General features: G+C 45.2%; 1 protein-coding gene and 1 long non-coding RNA gene across 4 annotated transcripts in view; one reads left to right on the top strand and one right to left on the bottom strand.

The window, feature by feature from the left end:
* Positions 1–1309: 1309 nt before the first annotated feature.
* LOC120235249 lies at positions 1310–24117 on the bottom strand. 2 transcript variants are annotated; one of them, XR_005529350.1, is made up of 4 exons: positions 24026–24117; positions 5792–5871; positions 5243–5421; positions 1310–3610 (listed from the first exon to the last, which is right to left on the bottom strand). It is a non-coding gene; the product is annotated as an uncharacterized LOC120235249 (long non-coding RNA). The 2 variants fall into 2 exon arrangements; XR_005529351.1 differs by having other exon boundaries at positions 5243–5361.
* The window catches only part of E2F3 (E2F transcription factor 3), an 80766-nt gene continuing 78663 nt past the window's right edge, over positions 23599–25701 (top strand). The window contains exon 1 of one of the 2 annotated variants that reach the window (XM_039237454.1): positions 23599–24379. In XM_039237454.1, coding sequence (XP_039093385.1) covers positions 23990–24379 — 390 coding nt within the window. In that variant the 5' untranslated portion in view covers positions 23599–23989. The remainder of the gene's footprint in view (positions 24380–25701) is intronic. The other variant, XM_039237453.1, reaches the window with a different exon arrangement.

Raw genomic sequence — 25701 nt, 5'->3', positions numbered from 1 at the left:
ACTTGATTCCATGTGGCTACTTCTCCAGTAGACCCAATTTTTACTATTTTTTGTGACTAAACGAAAAGTTGTAATGTCCTTGCTGACAGTGTGAGAGTATCAGCAAGGGATATGAGCCGCAGACAGCAGAATCCACGCTAGCTTATTTCAAATGAAATGGATTTATCATGCGCTATCCAGGCTTACAGAATTTCCCAGAAGGCCAGAACCAAGTTTGGCGGCCAAATGGCCAGGAACAACGCCACCAGGAGACATACCCAATCACACTAGATGCTGTCTGATGCCAGGAAACCTCTTTTCTGCTGCCGAGAGTAAGGGGCATCACATGGTTGTGTCGGGTGCTCCTGAAAAATCAGTCTCCACTGCGGGGCCCTAGCTCCCCAGGGGCTGCCAGCTCATCTTATCCACTCCACCTACTGAGTCTCTAGTGGAAGCTACTTGCAAAGGAGGCTGCGAGTGGATTGTTAGCTTGCTAGCCTCTGAGGTATAATCCAGAAGGGTCTGGAGTCCTGTATAAATGGCAGAACCTGCTATCAGCACACACACTTTTTCTCCCTAAGCATTCTTGCCCTCTGTGAATAAGAGGCAAGGGGATGTGATCTATAAATACCTCTATTTTTCCTGAATTTTCCCTCTTGCAATATGTCCTGAACACGAGGGTGGAGCTATCAATGAGAACCAGTGGCTCCAGTTGGGAAGAGAACAAAGAGCCGAAGTGGACCAGTAAAGGTTTAACATTCTCAAAGCAAGATCATTAGTGGTAACATCCCCTCCCCCCCCCCCCCCCCGCCCCAGAACTGACTCCTCTGCACTCTCCACCATCCCTCCTGTCTGCATGGCTCCTATAGGACCTTTCTGATTCGTGTATTCTCCTTAAGAGTCTTTCACAACCACATTTCCCCCAACCAAATGGGACTGATCTAGGGATGGGCACCTGACCCAAACTAAGACAGTGAGTGCCTTTACTGATAGCTTTGAGTTTGTGACTCAGTTTGTGGAACCCAGAAGATATGAAACTGGGAGCACCATTGGGAGCCCTGTCTCTTGCATGTAGAGGAGGAAGCCAGGCTGAATTGAAAGAAATGAAGCCAACCCAAATGAGGGAAGATGGTCAGACAGAGAGTTCTAGTAAGGTTTGAGCTTCTGGTTCAAGTGGTTCCTGAGACTCAACGGCATTATGGCCTTCCTGTGACTTCCCATATCTGATCAAGTTTAAGACACCATCAGTTAAGAGATGCACCACTTTGTTAGTATGTATTTTATGTAAATACACTTGCAATTAAACCATAATGTGCTATCAAGTGTTAGACTCATCTTATTTCAGAGATATTTTTAAAAATTGTAATGCAAATTTTAGAACCAATGAAATAGTTATTCAGCTCCTCCTTGGAGTCGAAGCAAATTCAAGTCAGTTTGCTTGAGTTACACTCACAACTAAAATATTATGGACTTACATAAGTGAATATAATACAAAGATAAGTTCCGACCTGGGAATAGGATAACGTGAAAAGGATATGGAAGTAAGTATTTCTTAAGGGAAAAATTATTTCATGCAAGCATTATAAAGAGCATCAATTACCCTGGATGTAATTGCAATCGCCAGAGTCCTCAGCATCTTCATTTGCTCCTCCAGTGTTACTTAGAGGCACCTAGTGACCCATCTTGAAGTGAAGAATAACTGACAGTAACAACACTTTCAAGCAAGTCAATTAAGGTGTTTTCCTAGAATTATTATTCATAAACACAATTTTGAATATTGGTTGATATACATGAGCATTTTCTCAAGTTAAAAGAAAGTCCTCGGAACCCAGCCTCCTAATATAATTCAATTGTTTTCTAACAACTAGTGATGAATGAGTGATTCTAACTGAAGAAAGCCTTGAAACTCCACAAATAAGCAAACTTTTCTTGGGTAACAACACAATTTGGAAACTCAGATTTACCTTCGTCAGCGCAGGTAAAAAGGGCCCTCTCTGAAGGCTATGGAAACTTACAAACTATTAAAGATGGTTGCCCCACCAAAAAGCATTTCTGGAGCTAAAAGAGAACTCATTCTTACGGATTCAACTGTCCCGTAGCCCACTTTTACTTTAAATTTGGCTTGTGGTATTGCTTGCTGCTGCCGTAGTGCGAGCTGTGAACTTGCACAGTTTGCCAGATGGCGGTGGGAAGCCCATTAGGTATGCATCACACATCCTGATCAAAACTGAAAGAAATTATGCTCAGATTGAGGAGAGACGCTTGAGAGTAAGGCAATGATTAGAATTTTCTGTATTTTTACAGATTTCACATAATCATTGTCCATAAATAAACTCATTCTTATGATCCTGCAGACCTAAATCTGGGATAACTTCCAAAGGAGCTCCTCTCGTGGTTTGGGTCAAAATGTGCACGTCCCCATGATATTCATTAGAGAACACCATAGAACTGATGCCCTTTCAAGGTTATCTAGAAAAGTCTGAGAATCAGAGTGGAAGCTAATACATTAAATGTTGTGCCTTTCAGAGGAGGTCTGTTCTTTCATAGGTACTGGAGAGGAAATAGAGGGATTCAGTTACAAAGGAAGCTTATTAGAATCTTTGAGAGAACAGGCTTGATGAAAATAAATGGGAAATGCAGTATATAAATACTGCTGATAGGAAAAGTCTAAGTAGTATTTTAAAAGGGGCTGAGGGACCCAAAGTGTAAAAAATAACATTATCTGATTGTAAAGTTTATCATCTCTGAAATAAAATATAAGATTGTGTTTGTTGCTGAACAAAATCATGAGATCGTATCATAATCATACATTACCAGTTATCTGCGGAGTAGAAGACATTTATATTAGGGCTTGTTCTAATGTACTCTCGGGAGAAAAGATCTTCCTTATTGTGGCTTAAGGAGAGACAATCACTGTAAATACGTCCATAGAAGCCAGTCCCAGCTCCGCTTTGAATTGCCTTTTTGGCAAGGAGTAAACAAATACATTTTTCTAGTTCTCAGTTTCCCCATCTATAAAATGGGGTGGGAGGGGGATGCTGGTCTTTCCCCACCCACTGGGATGCTGTGAAGAAAAATGTCAGAAAGAGACATTTCAAAGGGGGAAAGCTCTGTCTCAGATGAAGGGAAGAAAAATCTGCCCTATCCCCACATTTTCTGAGAATGCTAGACTAAATCAATAGACATTCACTGAGCGTCTATTGTGACTCTAACAATCTTTGTAATCCAAAATCAGCCTGAAGGGAACCTGGAGGGCCACAGACAAGCAGCTGCAGTAACAGAAGCATGGTAAATAGTGTTGGTGCCTTAGCGGCATGTGGCCCTCCAGTTGTGAGGGTGCAGCGTGTGTAGACTCCCTGTTCTTGTGAAGCACGCAGTCTAGTGCCCAGGGGAGCCCTGGAACTGTGTGCTTTCCAAACCTGCCTCTGTGTCGGAACCACCTAGGAAGCTTCCCCCAAACACCCAGATCTGCTGCTCCCCAGGCCTAGTGAATTAGAGCATCTGGCATGGAGACGGGAGATTGGTAGAGATGATTGGAAGACATCACTGGACTTCCCATTTGAACTTGATTCAAGGGTGGCTCTGCCTTTATTTATATTCAGCAGGATGTTGTTTGAAGAGACTTCAGCATCTAAAACAAAACAAAACAAAAAACTCTTTGATGTAAAAAAAAACATAGGTTTAATGTGTTCCACAGAAGCAGGAAATTATTTCCAGAGTTTCTTTCCTTCATTCAACAAATATTTATTGCACACCGGTTGTGGCCTGGGGTCTTATAACAGTCTACACCCATTTCCAATGTGGGGGGAAAGGAGTGCATCCCACAGACTGCCCCCACCCCACCCCTACTTAAGATGCCCATTGGCTTATCACCTGTGGTTCTGATCAACCAGTTTATACACTGGAGGTATCAATGACTTCCTCCTTGGGACTCATTGATTTGTTAGAGTACCTAACAAAACTCAAGGAAGATACTTTACTTACTAGAATACTGGTTTATCACAGAAGGATGTAACTCAGAAGGTATGAGGAAAGGGCATGGCATGCCCATGCTCTCTCAGACCCAGCACTCTCTCCATATCTCCATGGGCTCGCCAACCCAGAAGCTCTTTGGTTTTTTATGGATGCTTCACTACTTAGTCATGATTGATGAAATCACTGGCCATTGGTGACTGATTCAACCTCTGGTCCTTCTCCCCACCCCAAGGTCAGAGGTGGCACTGAATGGGAGCACTACCCCAGAAAAGGGGACAAAGACCAAACACCTATTTCTTATTATAAAGAAAAGGACAAAGTCCCAGTTCTTCTGAAGCTATCATCAACATAAACTGAAGATTATCCAGGCCCAGAGGTTGTGTTTTCCTAGGTTTTATTCTTTAACTGAACCAGATGTTCTTCTCATAATTCTACACATTCTTCCTTACGCCACCCCCTTTCCGCCACCTTTCTTCCCTCCAGAAAGTCATTTCTATTTATTTGCAAACACAGATTTTAGCGTTTGCTCATCTGAAGTGTATTAGTCCCTGCAAATCTCTGCCGTTGGTTCTGAACCAGGCAGTGTATAAAGCAAGTACGTCTGCATAACATGTGCTTGTTCCCTGGCTTTATTTCCTTCTGTTTTATATTCAATATGACAGGTCAGAAATATGTCTCAGAGCAGGATGTTTATATGTACATACCCTAGGTAGATGTGATTTGATGGGCGATGTAGACATAATCAATCAATCGACAAATATTTATGGAGATGTTCCTGAATGTATAAAACAACGTCCTCATTCCCAAGAAGCGTATCGAGCTTCCTGCGAGGGGTAACTCAGAAGTTATAACCGAGACCTACACTCTCCCTGCAGTCATCTGAAAGGAGAAGGAAAGATTTTAAAGGTGAAGGGCAAATTATTTCCTCTTGTAACCCAAGGCCAAAATGATGACTGCCACATAGTGAATAGTTCCACATTGGGGGCGGGGGGGGGGGCATTGCAAGAGCAGAACTAGTGGGTTCCTAGAGGGATAAGCCTTTCACTGTTCCTGGTGGGTATCTCACCAGCTTTGGGCAGGAGGAAAATGGTTAGCTCTAGGTAAAACCAATGAAAGGCAAGGTCGTTCTCGGAGTGTCCTTTTCTCCTTTGTTTTTTCCTGCTCCCTCTCTGCTGGGCTTTCTCCTTAGCACTGATTCCCATCTTCCTGCTTCTAGAATACTGCTATTCAAGGCCCCATTGTGCGTTCTCCCTCCTCACCAGAGTATGAAGGTAGTATTCGTACCCACCCCTCCTCCATTCATCGATGAGGTGGCTCCACTTGCTCCTTGGTGGGTGGACCTTTATTCCTAATTGCTCCAGAGTGTCACTCCCAAAGCTGGCTCACCCAAGGGAGAAGGTGACCTTCCTAGATGGAGAAGGACCATTGTCCAAGTAAGAATGTTGTCCAGGTAAGAATGTTGTCCATCTAAGAACATTATGCACATAAGGATGTTGTCCATATAACAAGTCTACCGGTCTTTCTAACAACACCCCAAGCTCTTATGATTGTAATTTCTCCACCAGCAAATTTAGCCTCTCCAATCCAGATTCTTTGACATTGCCAGTAAATTTTAGCAGACCAAGTAAATTATTCCATGCTAACCAGCCAATGGGACAAGAGCCACGGAGAATTTAAACACTCATCTTCTGCCTCTCTCAGGTGTCTGAATTACTATAATCTCTGAAGTCACTCTCCCCACCTTTGTTCTCTAGCCCAAAGAAATTACTCTAAGGGAAGGAATGATAGGTTAGGGTAGTAAGGATAGGCGATATATTAAAATTGGAAAGACCTTCACCTCATACTATTACATAGAGGTCATTCCCAACACAAAAGTAGTTCAATGAAGAAATTCAGCGACCTTCTTGCAGGCTTCTTCTGCAAGGAGAGAAAAAAAATTAATATATGCTTCAGGTAGCATCCATGTTTTATACATTTCCTACCAGAGTTTAAGTCAAAAACGGTTCTCATACAACAATAATGTGTAACTATTTCTTATATGTTTCCAACAAAATAACCTCAGAGTTTAAAAAAAAATTATAACAAAACATTGAGGGAAATAACTTCAGGGATTAAATATTGACTATTTGCTCTTAAACCAAGGACATACTATTTTTCTTTGACCTCTTAAATCCTCATTGAGTAACTGAAAGATAAAAATCATATTATTTCTGGCATTTTAGAAAAGCTTCTGTTTTGTCTTGAGCAACTTAAGATATAAACAGAAAATGTCATCCTGACCAAAAGACTATGGTTATTTTTTATGAAGAAGTTGTTAGCAAAAGCATTTGCCTCTGTTATGTAGAATTTACCTGGTATATTGGTGCCCTGGAACGGCTGGACTTTGTGGCTTAAAACAACAGAAATTTATGGGTTCACAGTTCTGGAGGCTAGAGGTCTGGAATCAAGGTATTGCTGGGACCATGGTCTTTCTTAAAACAGTAGGGAAATCCTTCCTTATCTCTTCTAGTTTCTGGTAGTTTCTTGGCAATCTTTGGCATTCCTTGGCTTGTAGCTGCACAATCCAATCTCTGCTTTCATCATCAGATGAATTTTCCCTGTGTCTCTGTGTTTTCATCTGGCTATCTTCTTATAAGACCACCAGTCACATTGAACTGAGGGCCCACTCTACTCCTGTATGACCTCACTTAGTTTAATCAATTATATCTGCAATGACCCTATTTCCAAATGGAGTCACATTCTAATGTGTCAGGGGTTAGAATTTTGATGGTGTCTTTTTTAGGGGGACACAATTTAACCCACAACATTTGGGATCTGCAGTCTCATTTGAGAATGACTTGGAAACCAGGCACTGCTCTCTGGAGAAGCTGGCTACTCAGTTTAAGCCAGTGTTCCACTTTCGAGCTGTGTGTATAGGCCACTGGGCTCCCCTTTAGAGTGGCACGGGTTCCAGAAGGATTCTTGAGTCAAGAGTGTGAACATTCGAGCCAGAAATTTGGCTTTGCCATCTAGCACGTATGAGACTATACTGGACGTTATATCTCTATAATCCTCTGTGTTAGAGAGGGTAAAAATACCTAGGTTTTTCAGAAGGTTAAAGACACCACTGTGTTACAGAGGGTAAAAGCACCTAGCCTAGCTCTTTGTTGTATATATATATTTTTTTAATTAAAAAAAATTTTTTGGTTAACATTTATTTATTATTGAGAAACAGAGAGAGACAGAGCATGAGCATGGGAGGGGCAGAGAGAGGGGGAGACACAGTATCCGAAGCAGGCTCCAGGCTCTCAACCGTCAGCACAGAGCCCAATCAGGGCTCAAACCCACCAGTGGTGAGAGCATGACCTGAGCTGAAGTCAGACACTCGACCGACTAAACAACCTAGGCGCCCCTAGTTTTAAAAATTTTAAACAAGTATGTACCCATATATTACTTGTAAAATTAAAATATTTCAGTGTAAAAGCAGAAGACTTTATAATCTGTAAAGCACTCACAAATTCAGATGATTTTACATTTGATAAATCATATCCAATGTCTTTTTTAAATTTTTTTTTTAATGTTTTATTTATTTCTAGGAGAGAGAGGGACAGCGTGAGCAGGGGAGGGTCAGAGAGAGAGGGAGTCACAGACTGAAACAGGCTCCAGGCTCTGAGCTGGCAGTCAGCACAGAGCCCGACGCGGGGCTCGAACCCACAAACCGCGAGATCATGACCTAAGCGAAAGTCGGACGCTTAACCGACTAAGCCACCCAGGCGCCCCAAATCATATCCAATGTCTTAAAAATTGTAGTATTCCTTCCAAAGTGCCTACCCCTCATCTTAGATTCCTCTTGTGCAAAGACACAGCATTTCAGGTAATTGTCCATCGCACTGCCGCAGTTGCACATTGTACCTCTTTCTTTTCTTCTTCTTGCCTTCCACCTTTTGCATTTGCTGTTCTTTTACCTTTCCTGTTTGTTTCTTGTAGAGCTTCTTCTCTACACAAGGGCATTCCAAGAAGCACCAGGATGCTCTAATCCACCTGCCCACCCTTGACATTAGGTTCTATGTACCACACAAGAGCAGGACTAGTGAGTAGCTAGAGGGAGAAACTTTCACTTTTCCCCATGGATATCCCTCCAGTTTGGGGCAGGATGAAAGTAAGGTCAACTCCATGATACTCTACATAGAAAACCCGACAGACTCCACCAGAAGCCTACTAGAACTGATCCAAGAATTCAGCCAAGTTGCAGGGTACAAAATCAACGTACAGAAATCGGTTGCATTTTTATACACCAACAATTAAGCAACAGAAAGAGAAATCAAGAAACTGATCCTATTCACAGTAGCACAAAAAAACATAAAATACCTAGGAATAAACCTAACCAAGGATACAAGAGATCTGTATGATGAAAACTACAGAAAACTTATGAAGGAAATTGAAGAAGACACAAAGAAATGGAAAAACATTCCATGCTCATGGATAGGAAGAATAAATATAGTTAAGATGTCATTACTACCCAAAGCACTCTACACATTCAATGCAATTCCAATCAAAATTGCACCAGCCTACTTCTCAAAACTAGAACAGACTATCCTAAAATTTGTATGGAACCAAAAAAGACCTCGAATAGCCAAAGTAATACTGAAAAATAAAACCAGCACAGGAGGTATCACCGTCCCAGACTTTAGCCTCTACTACAAAGCTGTCATCATCAAGATGGTACGGTATTGGCACAGAAACAGACACATAGACCAATGGAACAGAATTGAGAACTCAGAAGTGGACCCAAAAGTATAAAGCCAACTGATCTTTGACAAAGCAGGAAAGAATATCCAATGGAAAAAAGACAGCCTTTTTAACAGATGGTGTTGGGAGAACTGGACAGTAACATGCAGAAGAATGACACTAGATCATTTTCTCACACCATGCACAAAAATAAACTCAAAATGGATAAAGGACCTGAACGTGAGACAGGAAACTATCAACACCCTAGAGGAGAAAGCAGGAAACAACCTCCTTGACCTCCACCGCAGCAACTTCTTGCTTGACACATCCCCAAAAGCAAGGGAATCAAGAGCAAAAATAAACGATTGGGACCTCATCAAGATTAAAAGCTTCTGCACAGCAAAGGAAACAACCCACAAAACTAATAGGCAACCAACAGAATGGGAAAAGATAGTTGCAAACGACACATCAGATAAAGGGTTAATATCCAGAATCTATAAGGAACTCACCAAACTACACACCCGAAAAACAAACAACCCAGTGAAGAAATGGGCAGAAGATATGAACAGACACTTCTCCAAAGAGGACATCCAGATGGCCAACAGACACATGAAACGATGCTCAGCATCCCTCCTCATCAGGGAAATGCAAATCAAAACCACACTGAGATACCACCTCACGCCAGTCAGAGTGGCTAAAATGAGCAAATCAGAGAACTCTAGATGCTGACGAGGATGTGGAGAAATGGGCACCCTCCTACACTGTTGGTGGGAATGTAAACTGGTACAGCTCCTCTGGAAAACAGTGTGGAGGTTCCTCAGGAAACTAACAATAGAACTCCCCTATGACCCAGCAATAGCACTGCTAGGAATTTACCCAAGGGATATAGAAATGCTGAGGCATAGGAGCACATGTACCCGAATGTTCATAGCAGCACTCTCCACAATAGCTAAAACATGGAAAGAGCCTAAGTGTCCATCATCGGGCGAATGGATCAAGAAGATGTGGTTTATCTATACCATGGAATGCTACATGGCAATGAGAAAGAATGAAATCTGGCCATGTATAGCAACATGGATGGACCTTGAGGGTGTTATGCTGAGCGAAATAAGTCAGGCAGAGAAGGACAAATATCATATGTTTGCACGTATAGGAGGATTAGGAGGAACTAAGGACCAAGGGGGAGAAGAAGGGGGCAAATGGTGGGGGAAAGACTCATGAGAGACTCTTGAATGCTAACAAAAACTGAGGACTGATGGATGTGGGGGGGAGGGGGGATGGGCATGGAGGAGGGCACTTGTGGGGATGAGCACTGGGTGTTATGTGGAAACTAATTTGACAATAAACTATTTGTAAAAAAAAAAAAAAAGAAAGAAAGTAAGGTCAACTCTAGGCAATAGTAAATGAAAGGAAAGTTGGCTCTATGAGTTTCCAAGTATTAAAAGCAAAGACTTAAAAAAGACTTCCTGGACAGGCCTGAGTCACCTTGCCACCTCTGGAGAGGGGGTAAAAGGGCTCAGCTTCAACTAAATCGCAGGGTTCCTGGCAGCAAGCAAAAGCAGCAGATGCTTTCTGTGTATCTATACATGGGTGTCAAAGACATATAAACCCACATACGTCTACTTATCCAACAAACATTTACTAAGCAAGGACAGAATGCTAAATACCGAGAGACAAGGTTAACTAAAGAAAAATATCTGCTCTGAAGATGTCCACAGTTTAATGGAAGAGAAAAAAAAAACAATTAAAAAAAACACTAATAGGTTACCATTTTAATTCACATGCTGTGGAAAAGACAAGGCGTCTACATCTGCTTGGGTAGCCTGGTCTAATTCACTGTGATATCTCACTTAGATCAGAGGTTGGCCAACTTTTTCTGTGAAGGGTCAGATAAACATTTTCACCTTGGTGGGTTCAACTGTGGTGCAATGACTCAACTCTATCCTGTAGACCGAAGGCGGCCATAGACGATGTGTAAACAAACGGGCTTGCCTATGCTCTAATAAAACTTTATTGACGAAAACCAAACTTTGAATTTGATTTACTTTTTACTGTGTCTTGGGACATAGTCTTCTTTTGATTTTTCTTCAGCCATTCAAAAATGTAAAAAGGATAAAAAACCATTCTTAGATTGCAGGGCATCTAAAAGCAGACCATGGGCCGGATTTGACCTGGAGCATGGTTCGCTGACCTGGATTATTGCCATAGTCCTGGCCCCTCCAGTACATTCCACATACTGTGGCCAGAGGAGTCCTTCTTAGACCAGATCTTATCACGTCACACATTGTCTCAATAGCTTCTCATTGCCTTCAGGATAAATTCCAAATGTCTTGATACTCGTTTATAAAGTACTCCATAATCTCCTGCTGAACCACCTTCATCGCTTTCAAGAAGCCATGCATTCATGTTCCCTGCTCCCATGCTTTACTACCTGAACAATTCCTATCCATCCCTCCATTTCCTCCTCCAGGAAGCCTTCCCTAGGTTCTCACTAAGCCCAGGTGAGGTGTCCTTCTGCAGTTCTTTAAGAGCACCATGTACTGTCTCACACCACAGCACTTATTATGTATGATGATTAAATATAGCTATAACTATGTCATTATTATTATTATTCCCTATTTGTTAGTCCCTATCTTCAAGCTTGATGAAGACACTTTTCAGCCTATCTGCTTCTCACTTACAGCCACAGTTTGTAAACTGGTCTGACACAAAGTACATGCTCAATACACACTATTGGATGAATGAAAAATATTGTGGGGGGTGGAATGTGATCGGAGGAATCTACAGAGAGGAGGTGTTCCCTGAGCTGAGCCTTAAAAGATGAGTAACAGTGTATAATTTTGACAGACAGTGATGGGCATTTTCAAGCAGAATAACAGCTGTAGCAGAAATGGAAGTGGGAGAGAACATTTGAGGAACTCCAGGTAGTTTGGTACAGCTGGAGTCTTGTTGCCTGTTGGAAAATGATGTGAAATGAAACGAGAGAGAACCTGAGAAACTGTAGGCTAAGATAAGGAATTCGGTCTTAATTCATCAGGTCATGAGGAGTCTCAGAAAGACAAAGTTTGTCAGACTAACGTTTTAGGAACTTCACTTAGATCTCATTGCCCAGTAGACAGTCTAGATCCAGTTAAAGTGTCTTGAGGTGATGTAGACAAGATCATTTTGGCAGTAGAATTGACTGGAGTTTGATGCCAATTTCACATTAGGAAATGAATTCAAATTCTGCAGCAATAGTTCACAAAAGAAATAAAGATCATGCGAATCAAGGATATGTTCATGAAAACACAGTAGAAGTTCATATGTGAAATTCAGGAAAAATGGCCAAGTTGGAAATACAGAATTAGAAAAAGTCACAGCCTATAAGTATATGTTATTTGATCCGCTAAGCCACTTGTGCCTATTTTTTAAATTTTTTAAACATTTATTTATTTTTGAGATACAGAGACAGAGCATAACCGGGAGAGGGTAGGCAGAGAGAGAAGGAGACACAGAATCTGAAGCAGGCTCCAGGCTCTGAGCTGTCACCACAGAGCCTGACGCGGGGCTCAAACCCATGAACCGTGAGATCATGATCTGAGCTAAAGTCAGACGCTTAACTGACTGAGCCACCCAGGTGCCCCCCTCATGTGCCTATATAAATTTGATTTTAAGGGGCACCTGGGTGGCTTGGTCGGTTGAGCGTCCGACTTTCGCTTAGGTCATGATCTCGCGGTTCATGGGTTCGAGCCCCGCGTGGGGCTCTGTGCTGACTGCCAGCTCAGAGCCTGGAGCCTATTTCAGAGTCTGTGTCTCCCTCTCTCTCTGACCCTCCCCTGCTCACGCTGTCTCTCTCTCTCTCTCTCTCTCCTAGAAATAAAATAAAAAAATTAATAAAGAAATTTGATTTTAAGTTTACTAAATGGGTGAAGGGGGTCAGAAGGTACAAATTTCCAGGTATAAAATAAGTAAGTTATGGGGATGTAATGTATGATATAGTGATTATGGTTAATAACACTATGTTGCAAAATAAATAAATCAATCTTAAAAATTCAATTTATTAAGCATACTAAGCTACATTTCCTGCAATCATTAGCCACATGTAGCTAATGGCTACTGTATCTGACAGTATGGAATTATAGAACATTCCCATCGTTTCAGAAGGTTCTACTGAACAACACCATCTAGACTGTGTTGAAATTACAGGTAAAGTCAAGACTGTCCAGGAACTTGCTCAAAAAGTTAAACATAGAACATCCATAGTACCTAGAAATTCCTCTACTAGGTATGTACCCCAAAGAACTGAAAGCATGGACTTGAACAGATATGTGTAGACTAACATCACGGCAACATTATTTACCATATCTAAGAGGTGGAAGTAACCCCGGAGTCCATCAATAGATGAATAAACAAATTGTGGCACATACATTCAATGGAATATTATTCATCCATGAAAAGGAATAAAACTTTGATATCCCTTACAACATGGATGGACTTCGAAACATTATGCTAAGTGAAATAAACAAGACACAGGACTAACACTGTATATACCACTTATATGTGGTACCTAGAGTAGTCAAATTCACAAAGGCTGAGAGTAGCATGGGGATTACCAGGGACGGAGGGAAGGGGGGGATGGTCTGTTGGGGATAATTAAAAACTTTTGGGTATACATAGTCACGATGGTGACACAACATCGTATGTGTTTAATGCCACCGAATTGCACACTTACAAGACGTAAAAATAATAAATATTATATATTTTACTATAATAATTATTTAAAAATATAATCCAGGGAGAATGTGTAAAACAGGAGGAGAAGAAAGTCGAAAAAGAGATTTTTAAGAGAATAAAGAAAATGAAACCATTGAAGAGTCCCAGAAAGTCAGGAGGGTCGAATGGGAACCCAGAGGGAATGCTGTCCCGGAAACCAAGGTGGAAAAGAAAAAGCAATTTTCTAGCCACACACTCATTTGTGATGTGCAACAATGTTCCCTATTTAAAGCTCACAAGGAAGAGGTACAAACAGACTGCCTCCTATACTAGATCTCACTGGAGTCACTGCCTAAGTAAAATTAAGTATCTCGGCTCCACTTCTCCTCCTCAGCTCAACTTTTTCAAGTTCTATCTGATAACCCAGAAAGAATACAGCTCAAAACTTTCCTTTCTCTTAACGCTTATGGAAATGTATGCCTTCATGGCACTGTTTTTGTGACAATCAAATGTGGTGGATTCAAAATAAATCTGATTAAAAGGAAAAGTAAGAGGGTGCACAGGGCATCTGGGTGACTCAGTCAGTTGAGTGTCCAACTCTTGATTTTGGCTCAGGTCATGATCCCAGGGTCATGGGATTGATCCCCATATCGGGCTCCAGGTTGAGCATGGAGCCTGCTTAAGATTTTCTCTCTCCCTCTGCTCCTCTCCCCCTGCTCTCTCTCTCTCTTTCTCAAGTAACAATAATTTAAAAACAGGGAAAGTAAGGGTGTTTACCCAAAGAATACAAAAAAATATATACTAATTCAAAGGGACACATACACTCCTATGTTTATCACAGTATTATTTACAACAGCCAAACCAGAGAAGCAGCCCAAGTGTCCATCAATAGGGAATAAAGAAGAGGTGATATACACACACAATGGAATATTAGTCAGCCATAGAAATGAACTCTTGCCTTTTGCAACAACATGGATGGAACTAGAGAGTATTATGCCAAGCAAAATAAATCCGTGAAAGAAAAATACCACATGATCTCACTCATATGTGGAATTTAAGAAACAATTGAGCAAAAGTGGAAAAAGGTTAAAGAGAGAGACAAACAAGAAACAGATTGTTAACGACAGAGAACAAACTCCCTTCCTACCAGAAGGGAGGGTTGGGGTATGGGTGAAGGCGGTGATGGGGATTGGCTGAGTTACTATACTGTATACCTGAAGCTCATATAACACTATAAGTTAACTAAGTAAAATTAAAACTAAAACTTAAAAAAAAGGAAAAATAAATCTGAAGGTGGCGACGAGGCAGCATTGTTCTTCAATCTCTTCTTACCCTCACATGAAGACAGAAAGGACGGCCAGATAGGAAAACCAGAAACCCACGAGCAATGTTTATGACAAAATTTGGTGGCAGAGTAACCTCACAAGGCTCAAAACACAAAGGGGTGGGTGGGAACAGACCATCAATAGCCTTAAGAGCTTGCATGGTATCAGCACCTGCGTCTGAGAAAGAAGGAGAGAAGAGGGGAGCGCCTGATGGACCAACGAACAGAAGCTCCCAAAAGAACCAGCAGACCTTCTCGGAGGCGTGGGTGGGGTGACATGGGAAAGGCAGCTGAAACTGAGGGGGGTTCTGCCCCCCAGGAGCAGCTGAGAGCAAGAACACTAGTTGGAGGTTCTGGAGGGACTAGAGCCAGCTAGCCTCTGCCTCTCAGAGCTGACCCTCAGGGCTCTCTCTGAAGATGAGGTACTGAGTCCGAACTGACCAGGACAGGGACAAGCATAAGAAGAGAAGGGAAGATCTAGACTAGACAGAAGTGGGGATGGAGGAAATCTCAGGAAGTGAGCCCTCATTTTCATGATAACAATCGAAGACGGAGCTCCGTGAAGACAGACACGCTTATCTGAACCCTTCTCATTCTTCAAGACCAAGAAAGCGAAGTTCACATACAGAAAAGGACTGAGGACAAGTATCGTGGGGGTAAAAGAAAATAAGGATCACAAATGATTGCTAAGATCACAGAACAAGGGACAAACTGACATTGTGTGCCTTGGGTTTGCCAGAGGAATCAAACCTGAGTCTGGTCCATACTGTGGATCCAGCTGCAAATCTGCAGGAAATGCAGAAGACAGAGGAACATGGTTAACCGGCACCATGAGTGCGCCAAATTCTGTCAAATTCAGGCCCGGACATCAAATGGCCCAAGCTCTTTGAATGAGTTCCTGGGGCTGGTGCATAACAAATGACCATGCATTAGGTGGCTTAAAACATCAGGAATCTATTCTTTCCTAGTTTTGGAGGCTAGAGAGCTAAAATCAAGACGTTGGCAGGGTCATTTCCTTCTGGAGGCTTCTGAGGGAGAATCAGCTCCGTGCCCCTCTCCTAGCTTTTGGTGACTGCAGGCAACCCGTGGTGTGCCTTGTTTGTGGGCCCATCACTTCATTCTCTGCCTCTGCTTCCATATCTCCTCTATGTTTCTCCTGTCTTCTTCTAAAATAATGGACATTGGATTTAGGGCTCATCCTAAACCAAGGTCATCTCACCTTGAGATCTTTACAGTAATTATTCTGCAAAGACCATTTTCTAAACAAGGTCAGAGGTCTGGTTCAAAGGTTCCAGTGGACATATCTTTTGGGAGGGGCCACCATTCAAGCCACTACAGGCTTCAAGATAAATTGTAAGGAAAATAAAAGGATGGATGAGGAACCATTAAAAGAGACTTAGGGGCACCTGGGTGGCTCGGTTGGCTAAGTGTCTGACTCTTGGTTTCAGCTCATGTCATGCTCTCACAGTTTCATGAGTTTGAGCCCTATGTCTGGCTCTGTGCTGACAGTGTGGAGCCTGCTTGGGATTCTCTCTCTCTCCCTCTTTCTCTGCCCCTCCCCACTTGTACTGTCTCTGTTTCTCTCAAAAATAAATAAATAACCTTTAAAAAAATAATAAAATAAAAGAGACTTTAAAAAACACATCAACATATTTTGAAATGGGGAAGACGAAACTATAGTTCCTAAAGATACATATTTGGGTGATGAAACTTAAAAAAAAAATATAGGGAAGCGAAGACTAAAAACATCAAGCTAATGCTTTCTTTGGGTGGGAGGAAGGGGCTGTGATCAGGATGGAGCATATGAACATGACTTCAGGTCAAGTTCCAGTTCTTGACCTGGGTGGTGGTTACAAGGGTGTTCACCTGATAATAATTCATTAATCCATACATTTGTGTTGTTTGGGTTCTGTCTCTACTTTTTGTTTCAGTAAAAATCTGTTTTGATCTCATCAAAATAAAAAGCTTCTGCACAGCAAAGGAAACAATCAGCAAAACTAAAAGGCAACCGTCAGCATGGGAGAAGATATTTGCAAATGACTTATCAGATAGAGGGTTAGTATCCAAATCTGTAAAGAACTTATCAAATTCAACACCCAAAAAAATAAATAGTCCAGTGAAGAAATGGGCAAAAGACATGAATAGACATTTCTCCAAAGAAGACATCCAGATGGCCAACTGACACATAAAAAAATGCTCAACATCACTGTCAGGGAAATACAAATCAAAACCACAATGAGATACCACCTCACATCTGTTAAATGGCTAACATTAACAACTCGGGCAACAACAGATGTTGGTGAGGAGGCAGAGAAAGAGGAACCCTTTTGCACTGCTGGTGGGAATGCAAACTGGTGCAGCCACTCTGGAAGACAGTATGGAAGTTCCTCAAAAATTTTAAAATAGAACTACCCTACGACCCAGCAATTACACTACTAGGTATTTATCCAAGGGATACAGGTGTGCTGTTTTGAAGGGGCACTTGCACCTATGTTTATAAACCAATGTGTATAGCAGCACTATCAACAAGAGCCAAAGTATGGAAAGAACCCAAATGTCCATCGGTGGATGGATGGATAAAGAAGATGTGGTGTGTATACAGTGGAGTATTATTAGACAACCAAAAAGAATGAAATCCTGCCATTTGCATCTACATGGATGGAAGTAGAGGGTATTATGCTAAGAGAAATTAGAGAGAGACAAATATCATATGACTTCACTCATATGAAGATTTTAAGATACAAAACAAATAAACATAAGGGAAGGGAAGCAAAAATAACATAAAAACAGGGAGGGGAACAAAACATAAGAGACTCTTAAATATGGAGAATAAACAGAGGGTTGCTGGAGGGGTTGAGAGAGGGGGATGGGCTAAATGGGTGAGGGGTATTAAGGAATCTACTCCCAAAATCATTGTTGCACTATATGCTGATTTGGATGTAAATTAAAAAAATAAATTTTAAAAAATCTGTTTCAAAAAGGCAAGGAAACACACCCCTTTGAGATCATACTTTTCTTTTCCACTCATCTAATTTGTCTCCATAGCATTCCTTGTTAAGTGACCAGGAAAAGCTTTAGTAAGAGGCAATTTGCAATCACAGTACAGTCTAAATAAACACTTACGTTAACAATGGTAACATTAGCTACTCAAAAGATACTACCTACAAGAGTATGTTCTATGTCATAGTTGCCAAAGAAACCAATTTATAGGGCAGAGATTTCTAGGTCATGGATGGATGCCAGTGTGGCTATTTCTCCAAGTGCGTCCTGTGGACCACCTGCATCACAATGATCCTATTTATAAGGCATATTCTTGGACTCCAGAGATACAGATTCAGTAGATGGGATTGAAAGCCATGGTCTGTGCCTAAAGTTCATCCTAGATTTATTTAAAAATGCAAAAATTCTATCCAAACAGTACCTTCCTGGACAAAGAGCTGAAGATAAGAAACTACACTCTAAACCACAATCTATAATAACTATAATGGTCAATTTTCTAGGATAAGCACCTAGAAATTTTGTTATTAGTGTCTGATGTGGTAATGGCTTACAGGCATGCTCCTCTTCCTAACCAGGAAGGTAAAAACAGAGAATCTTATTTCTATATGGGCAACGAACTGAACTGCACTACAAAAACCTTAAATTCTTAAACTAATCTTCTCCAGACCCTAAAATTTAAAGCCATACACTCTAAATCCAATGTGGTAACCAGACTTGTCTGAACTGGAGTTAGAGGCACAATTTTATTTATTTTTTCTTTTTAATTTTTTTAATGTTTATTTTTGAGAGGGGGGGAAGGGGCAGAGAGAGAGGGAAACAGCGTCCAAAGCAGGCTCCAGGCTCTGAGCTGTCAGCATAGAGCCCTATGTGGGGCTCGAACCCACCAATCACAAGATCATGACCTGAGCCGAAGTCGGACGCTTAACTGACTGAGCTACCCAGGCGCCCCGCAAAAGGCACAATTTTAAATGTTAGATGTTCCAAAGATTTTCTGGGCTTATGAGCAGTTTCTTTAATTTCCTCAGCCTACAATTTTTCTATCTGAAGACTTAACGCTGAATTGCCACAAAACTGTTTAACAGTACTGTTTCTTGGGTATTATTTATATTGACCTTATGGATGTTGGCAAAATTGTAATTTGAAATTGAAAACAAAGACTTTTGGGATGCCTGGGTGGTTCAGTCAGTTAAGCATCTAACTTCAGTTCAGGTCATGATCTCACAGTTCATGAGTTTGAGTCCTGCATCGGGCTGTCTGCTGTCAGAATGGAGCCTAGAGCCTGCTTCAGATCCTTTGTCTCTCTCCCTCTCTGCCCCTCCCCCACTTTTGCTTTCACTCTCTCTCAAAAATAAATAAACAATTAAAATTTTGAAAAATTTTTTAATAAAAAAGGAAATGAAGACTTTCAGAGAAGATCGTAACATCAAACTTCATATGTTTATATACATACACATACATACATACATACATATATATATATATACACACACACAGTATGTGTGCCCAAGTGAATAAGAATTCAGAACTCGTTATGTAAACTGGCAGAATGAGAAGAGTCAGGAAGATAAGAAACACCCATCAAGGCATTTAGACACAAGAATGGCAACCCCTGCTGTAGCTAGAAAAGGAAATAATGGAAAGAAGTCCAAAGTCATACAGCTGACTCTGGCTCTGCATCTCTAGTGCTTGAAGAAATTACCTGGAGGGCATTGTTAAATAAGATTCTTGGGCTCTGCCTCAAAGGACTCATTAGGTTTGGGTAGTGCTCGGGAATCAGCATTTTTACAAACTCCTTCCATAAGTGTGCAACAAGTCATACTTCGAAAAATCTTCAACAGGGGCTATAGCCCAGGCTGATACTGTCATTGGTGTTAGTAGCAACACGAAACAAGGTGAGTAGCAGCTAAGAGGTCTGAGCTTCAGGTAGGCAGGCTAACACACTGCATTAGTTCCCCAGGGCTGCCGTAATAAATTAACAAGTTGGGTGGCTCAAAACAATTGAAACTTATTCTATTACACGTCTAGGGGCCAGATGTCCAAAATCTACATGTGCGGGGCAGGGGTGCTGCTCCCTCTATAGGCTCCGTGGGAGGTGCTACTCCTCCCTCTTATAGCTTCTGGTGGCTCATGGCGTTTCCTGACTTGCAGCTGCTCATTCCAACCTCTGCCTCCATCTTCACAAAGCCTCTCCTCCCCTCTGCGTCTTTCCTCTAGGTGTCTCTTACCAGGATACAGGCCATTGGATTTAGGGCTCACCCAGGTAATTCAGGATGATCTTACCTTGAGATTCTTGACTTAATTACATCTGCAAATATTCCTTTTTCCAAATAAGTTCACAATACAGGTTCTAGAGTTTAGGATAAAGACGTGTTTTTTTGTTTTTGTTTTTTGATGGGCCACCATTCAACTACACAGGCCAATTCTGCAACCAGCTGTTTGGGGCCACTGTCAGAGCAAGGGGAAGGCAAGAGTTGTCTGGCTCTAGCGCTGGAACAATCTAACCTTCAAGGGAAGGTCATGAAGGCTCAGACTCAGGAACCAGCCAGAAGCTGGCCATTAACAGATGGGGTGGGTCGTGGGGTGAGTGGCAGAGCTCACTTGATTTTATTATCCTGAACTTCTGAGTCAGGATGCTATAATCCCTCGTAGCCAGGACATGACTGTGCTCCTACTCGGGGACAAAGCCCTGCTGCCACAGCATGTGGACGTCCAGGGGCAACAGGAAGGTTGGAGGCTGGGAGTCAGACTGGACGACAGAGCTGCAAACCACACCATCAAGTAGAATCATAAGCAGCTACCACTTACTGAGCACCTGCTATATGCCTGGCACTTTACATTTATTATTGCCGCTTTTCATCGCCACCTTGTAATATGGGCATTGCTGTAGGAGTTCCCACTTAACATAGGAGAAAACAGGCTTTTAAAGATTAAAGTTGTAGAACCAGCAAGTGGCAGAGCTGTAATTTAAGCCCAGATCACTCTGGCTCCAAAGCCCATTATCTCTCTATGAAAACATGCTGCCTCTCTGCAAATCAATAGCCTACCTCAAATTTTAGCATCTCGTTTTCCATCACCTCCTCTTCTCTCTTCGGACCCTTCTACCGCTTCATCCTGGGGTTCGCTAGACATTAAAATGTCACATTGTTTGTTTTCTTCCAAATGCCGTATGTTAAAAACTATAACTTGGCTCAAGTAGGATAAGTATTTCAAGGCTTTCTCAACAAGAAGCACAGGTGTGGATCTGGATTGTAACACTCGCTCCTTTGTGACTGGGCCGTACTCATCTTAACATAATCACTTGTGGAGAGCCCTGGTAGGGATTTTTGTGCCCAGTTCCAAATCCTGGGCTTGTCTCTAATCTTAATACTGCATGTCCAGAACTGTCCCTCCCACCACCGAATGCATGCAGCCAGTGATGTTCTACAGGTGGTATAATCTGAGTGGTTACAGTACTGAGTTCCTCGGCAGTGACCCACGGCGGAAAGCAACACTGATGGCATAAGGTCAAGGAAACTGCCGATACGTTATGCCCCTCATCCAACCAGGAATTGATGCCCTTTGAGTACCACCTAATCTGCCCTAAAGATAGTGTCAGTTTTATGAAAGAGCGTCCATAAATGTTTGAGCACTAGCCCGTGTGTCCCTCACTGGCTTGCTCACCTACATTCCTGAGCCTGGTTGCAAGCTTTAAGAGTACTTTTAGCCCATCCTGTTTCAGCCTAGATAACAGGACTGAAAGTACTAAGGAGTCCTAGCTTGAACTGACATATCTGGTCAGGCTTTTCGTAAGACTGAATATATGAGCTTTTGGAAATTATTATTATCGATAACAATAATAAAGTTTTGCATATGGGCTACAAGAATCACAGCCCTCCAACAACAGATGCTGGCAAGGATGCAGAGAAAGAGGATCTCTTTTGCACGGCTGGTGGGAGTGCAAACTGGTGCAGCCACTCTGGAAAACAGTATGGAGTTTCCTCAAAAAATTAGAAATATAACTACCCTATGGCCCAGCAATTGCACTGCTATGTATTTACCCAAGGGATACAGGTGTGCTGTTTTGAAGGGACACATGTACCCCAATGTCTATAGCAGCACCATCGACAATAGCCAAAGTATGGAAAGAGCCCAAATATCCATTGGTGGATGGATGGATAAAAAAGATGTGGAGAGTGTGTGTGTGTGTGTGTGCGCGCGCATACACAACGGAGTATTACTTGGCCATCAATAAGAATGAAATCTAGCCATTTGCAATTACATAGATGGAATTAGAGGGTATTATGCTAAGTGATATTAGTCAAAGACAAATATATGACTTCACTCATATGAGGACTTGAAGATACAAAACAGATGAACATAAAGGAAGGGAAGCAAAAATAATATAAAAACAGGGAGGGGGACAAAACATAAGAGACTCTTAAATATGGAGAACAAACAGAGGGTTGCTGGAGGGGGGATGGGCTAACTGGGTGAGGGGCATTAAGGAACCTACTCCTGAAATCACTGTTACACTATATGCTAAGTAACTTGGATGTTAATTAAAAAATAAATTTTAAAAAGTTTAAAAATGTTTGAAAAGAATCACAGCCCTCATCACCCCCCCAACACCAGCTTAGCAGCTCGTTTGTAGGATTCTCAGGGACTGGGCCTGCAAATGACTGACTGACCCGGACACCTTTCCCCACAATCCTGCGGGCGTCCCTTTTCCTGTCCTATCTCACAGAAGCAGTGTTCAATTTTAAGATCCACGTATAGTTGGCATCCGTACAGAAATCCGTTTGACAGGAACTTAATAGGCTTCTGGTGACAACGCCTAGTTTACTAAAATGAAGAAAGGCAAGGCAAGGCAGAATCTTTTAAAATGTTTTGGGATGGGTCTGGATCGTCGCGTTTGCCTTCAGTCGGAGAACTTGGTGGGAAACCGAGAGTGTAAAGCGCCGGTGGTGCCAGTTGTGCAGCGTTTGCTGGGAGCGAGACGTCATGGTGGGAAGCGGGCACTTCTTCGGATTACTGCTTGGCGGATTAGAGACCCGCAGATCGGTCCCGGGTCAGCCCTGATTAACCGCCCTGGGTGCTTCTGGGCCAGCGGAGGGGGTGGGGAGGGGGGGAGGTGTGGCTGGACTCCAAACCCATACTCGTGGTAAGCTTTTGCTCAAAGCCTTTCAGAGTTTAATTTTTTACGTAACCCCCCCATCCCGGCTACTAAGGAAGCCGCCAGGAATGATCTGGAAGGCTAACGAAAGTGGTGCCCGCGGTCACGGCAGCCGAACCTTCTGCCCCCACGGTCCCCGTCGGCCCACATGCTTCTGTCTATCAGCCTGGGCCTCGGGCTCCGCTCTCGCCGCGGCATTGGTTGGATTTCAGGAAAAGAGAAACCCACGATTTAAAGGGCTCAGTTCCCACCTGCCAGGCGTCGTCCGCGTGGTCCCACTTGCCTCTGAAACACCTTTGGGAGAATCTCCAGCTGTTGTTCATCTACTACACTGAGTGGCCAAAGGAGAGAGAATTCCCGCAAGTGTCCCCCTTCGTCACCTTGACAATTTCTAAAAGCGAAACTTGTGCCCCAGACCAGATGGACGCTGAGTCTGCGAGCCCAGGTCAGCAGCCCCCGCCCGCGCGCCGGGGCGGAGCTCGGGCAGGGCGTGGCTTTCCGTGGGAGAGAAGGGAAGGCTTTTGCCCCACCCCCGAAAAGCCCTGCTCTCCCCTAGCCAATCGAGGAGGCCCATGCAAATGAGGCCCCTGTCGCCCCGGTAACCGTGAGGCGAGGCAGCCAATGGAAACCAGCCAGTCGCGGCCCTGCGCCACGACTGGGACTCAAGCGAGGAGCTGGAGGCCCAATGGGCTGTGGGAACGGTCCTCGGCGGGTTGAGGGGCGGGGATATGCAAATATGGTTTGAAAAGCCGGCGGGAAATCTGAGTTTCGCGGGAGGACCTTGGCGCGTAAACCGTATCCCTTCATTCATTGTCAGCAGCAGCTTCCTGGAGCCATTTTTCAGCTGCCGGCCGCAGCACCCGGGCTGCCGCCGCCGCCTCGCAATCCGTTGCATCGGCCGCCCCCGACGCCTCCATCCCCCCTCGGGGCCCGATATCCGTGCGGCCGGGACCCTCCTCTCTCCAGAGCCCCGATTATTTTTGGCCCCCGGGGCCCGTGCGGTGCGGAAAAATAAAAAGAAACGAGAGAGAAGGGGCTCGGAAGCGCCGGGCGGGGAGGAGAGAAGGAGGAGAGACTTGGAAACTCCGACTGCAAATAATAAAAGAAATTGAAAACAATACATGAATAGACCGTAGCAATAAAAAGAGCAGGAGCGAGAGATGAGAAAGGGGATCCAGCCCGCCCTGGAGCAGTACCTGGTGACCGCCGGGGGTGGGGAGGGGGCGGCCGTCGCCGCCGCCGCCGCCGCCGCAACAGCCTCCATGGACAAAAGGGCACTGCTGGCCAGCCCCGGCTTCCCCGCCGCCGCCGCCGCCGCCCCGGGCGCGTACCTCCAGATCCTCACCACGAACACGTCCACCACCTCCTGTTCCTCCTCCCTGCACAGCGGCGCGGGCGCCGCCGGGCCCCTGCTCCCCAGTGCCCCCGGCGCGGAGCACACCGCCGGCAGCCTCCTCTACACCACGCCGCACGGACCCTCCGGCAGAGCCGGGCTGCTGCAGCAGCCACCAGCGCTGGGACGCGGCGGCGGCGGCGGCGGCGGCCCTCCGGTAATGCCCTCCGGTCCCCACCGTCCCCAGCCCGGGCGGGAGGTGGGCTGCTCGGCGCGGGGTGGTGGGCGCGCTGCGGGCCGCCGCGGGGGCCTCATTGTTAGCCCGGCGCCCGGAGGGTCGGGGGGCTCCGCCGGGCGCGCGGGGCAGCGGGGACTGCGTCGGCGCGGACCGCGTCAAACGCTCGGAAACTTTTCGCGGGCCCCCCTTCTTTCCCAGCACTTTTCCCTACCCCCACCCTCCCCTCCCCTCCGACTCGAAGCTTCCTCTTTCTCGGGCGTAGGAAGGGGTCACGCCCCGGATGGAGAAGGGGGTGGGGGGGGGAGGGAGTATAAGTGAAGTGGGGAGTGGGGCGCCGCCGGGGGCTGGGAACCGGGGGGACAGATGGGGTGCTCGCCCTCCCCCCGCCGGCCTCGCAGGCCCGCTGGCGGCCGGGGGTCCCTGCGGCGACCTCGGGGCGCAGGGGCTCTGCCGTGCCGCGCTTGACACATTTTGGGATCTGGAACTCCCGGCAACAAAGGGGTGGGGGAGGCGGAGAGGGGCGGGGGGGGGAGAGGTGGGGCTGGAGGCCGGGTGCGAGCTGGGGCGTGGGCTGTCTGGGGGGCGAGGGACTCGCGGGCCGGCGCCCCGGCCTGGGCGCATCCTGGCGGCGGCGGCGGCGGCGCTCGCGCGGCCCGAGCGCCCGGGCCTTCCTCGCCGGGCCCCGGGCCTGCCCTTGACCCGCCTCTCCCCTTGCCCCTTCCTTCCCCGCCCTGTCCCCCTCCCCGCCCCCCGGTGGCGGAGGGCGGGGGCAGCCGTGTGCCCGTCCCGCCGGCTGGGTCTGTCCCTCTCCCCGGGACCCGCCGGTGACGTTTCGCACACGTGCGCGGAGGACGCGCCTGTGACTGGGGAGGAGGCGGCGGCGGGAGGGGGCGCTGGAGGGGGAGAGGGGGGCACCCACTTCCTCCTGCTCGCCGGCTCCCTGGCCTGGGACGGTCCCGGCGCCCTCGCACCCGCCCCCGGCGCGGCCACCCTCCCTCGGCTCCCCCTCGCCCCCCCTCCCCAGCACGGGCGCCCGCCCTCGCGCGGCGCCGCGGGTCTGCTCGGCCCTCCGGGCCCCCTCTCCAGCCGGCCCCCCCACCGCCCCCGGAGCCAGGCTGGGTTCGGAAATGCCCTTACAGCAGCAGGTTAGTGACCGGGACGGCGCGGGGCTGCGGCCGCCGCGGGGGCTCCGGGCTCTGCCGGGGGCTGGAGCCGTGGGGGTAGGCGGTGGAGCGGGGTTTTGGAGTGGGAACGGGGGGTTGGGTGCTTGAGGGAAATGAGTAAGCAAGAAAAATCTAACT

This window comes from Hyaena hyaena, unplaced genomic scaffold (genome assembly GCF_003009895.1).
Source record: "Hyaena hyaena isolate Hyena2069 unplaced genomic scaffold, ASM300989v1 scaffold_125, whole genome shotgun sequence".
NCBI lineage: Eukaryota > Metazoa > Chordata > Mammalia > Carnivora > Hyaenidae > Hyaena > Hyaena hyaena.
The sequence above is the reverse complement of the archived record's forward strand: the minus strand, read 5'-3'. Positions and strand labels throughout refer to the sequence as shown.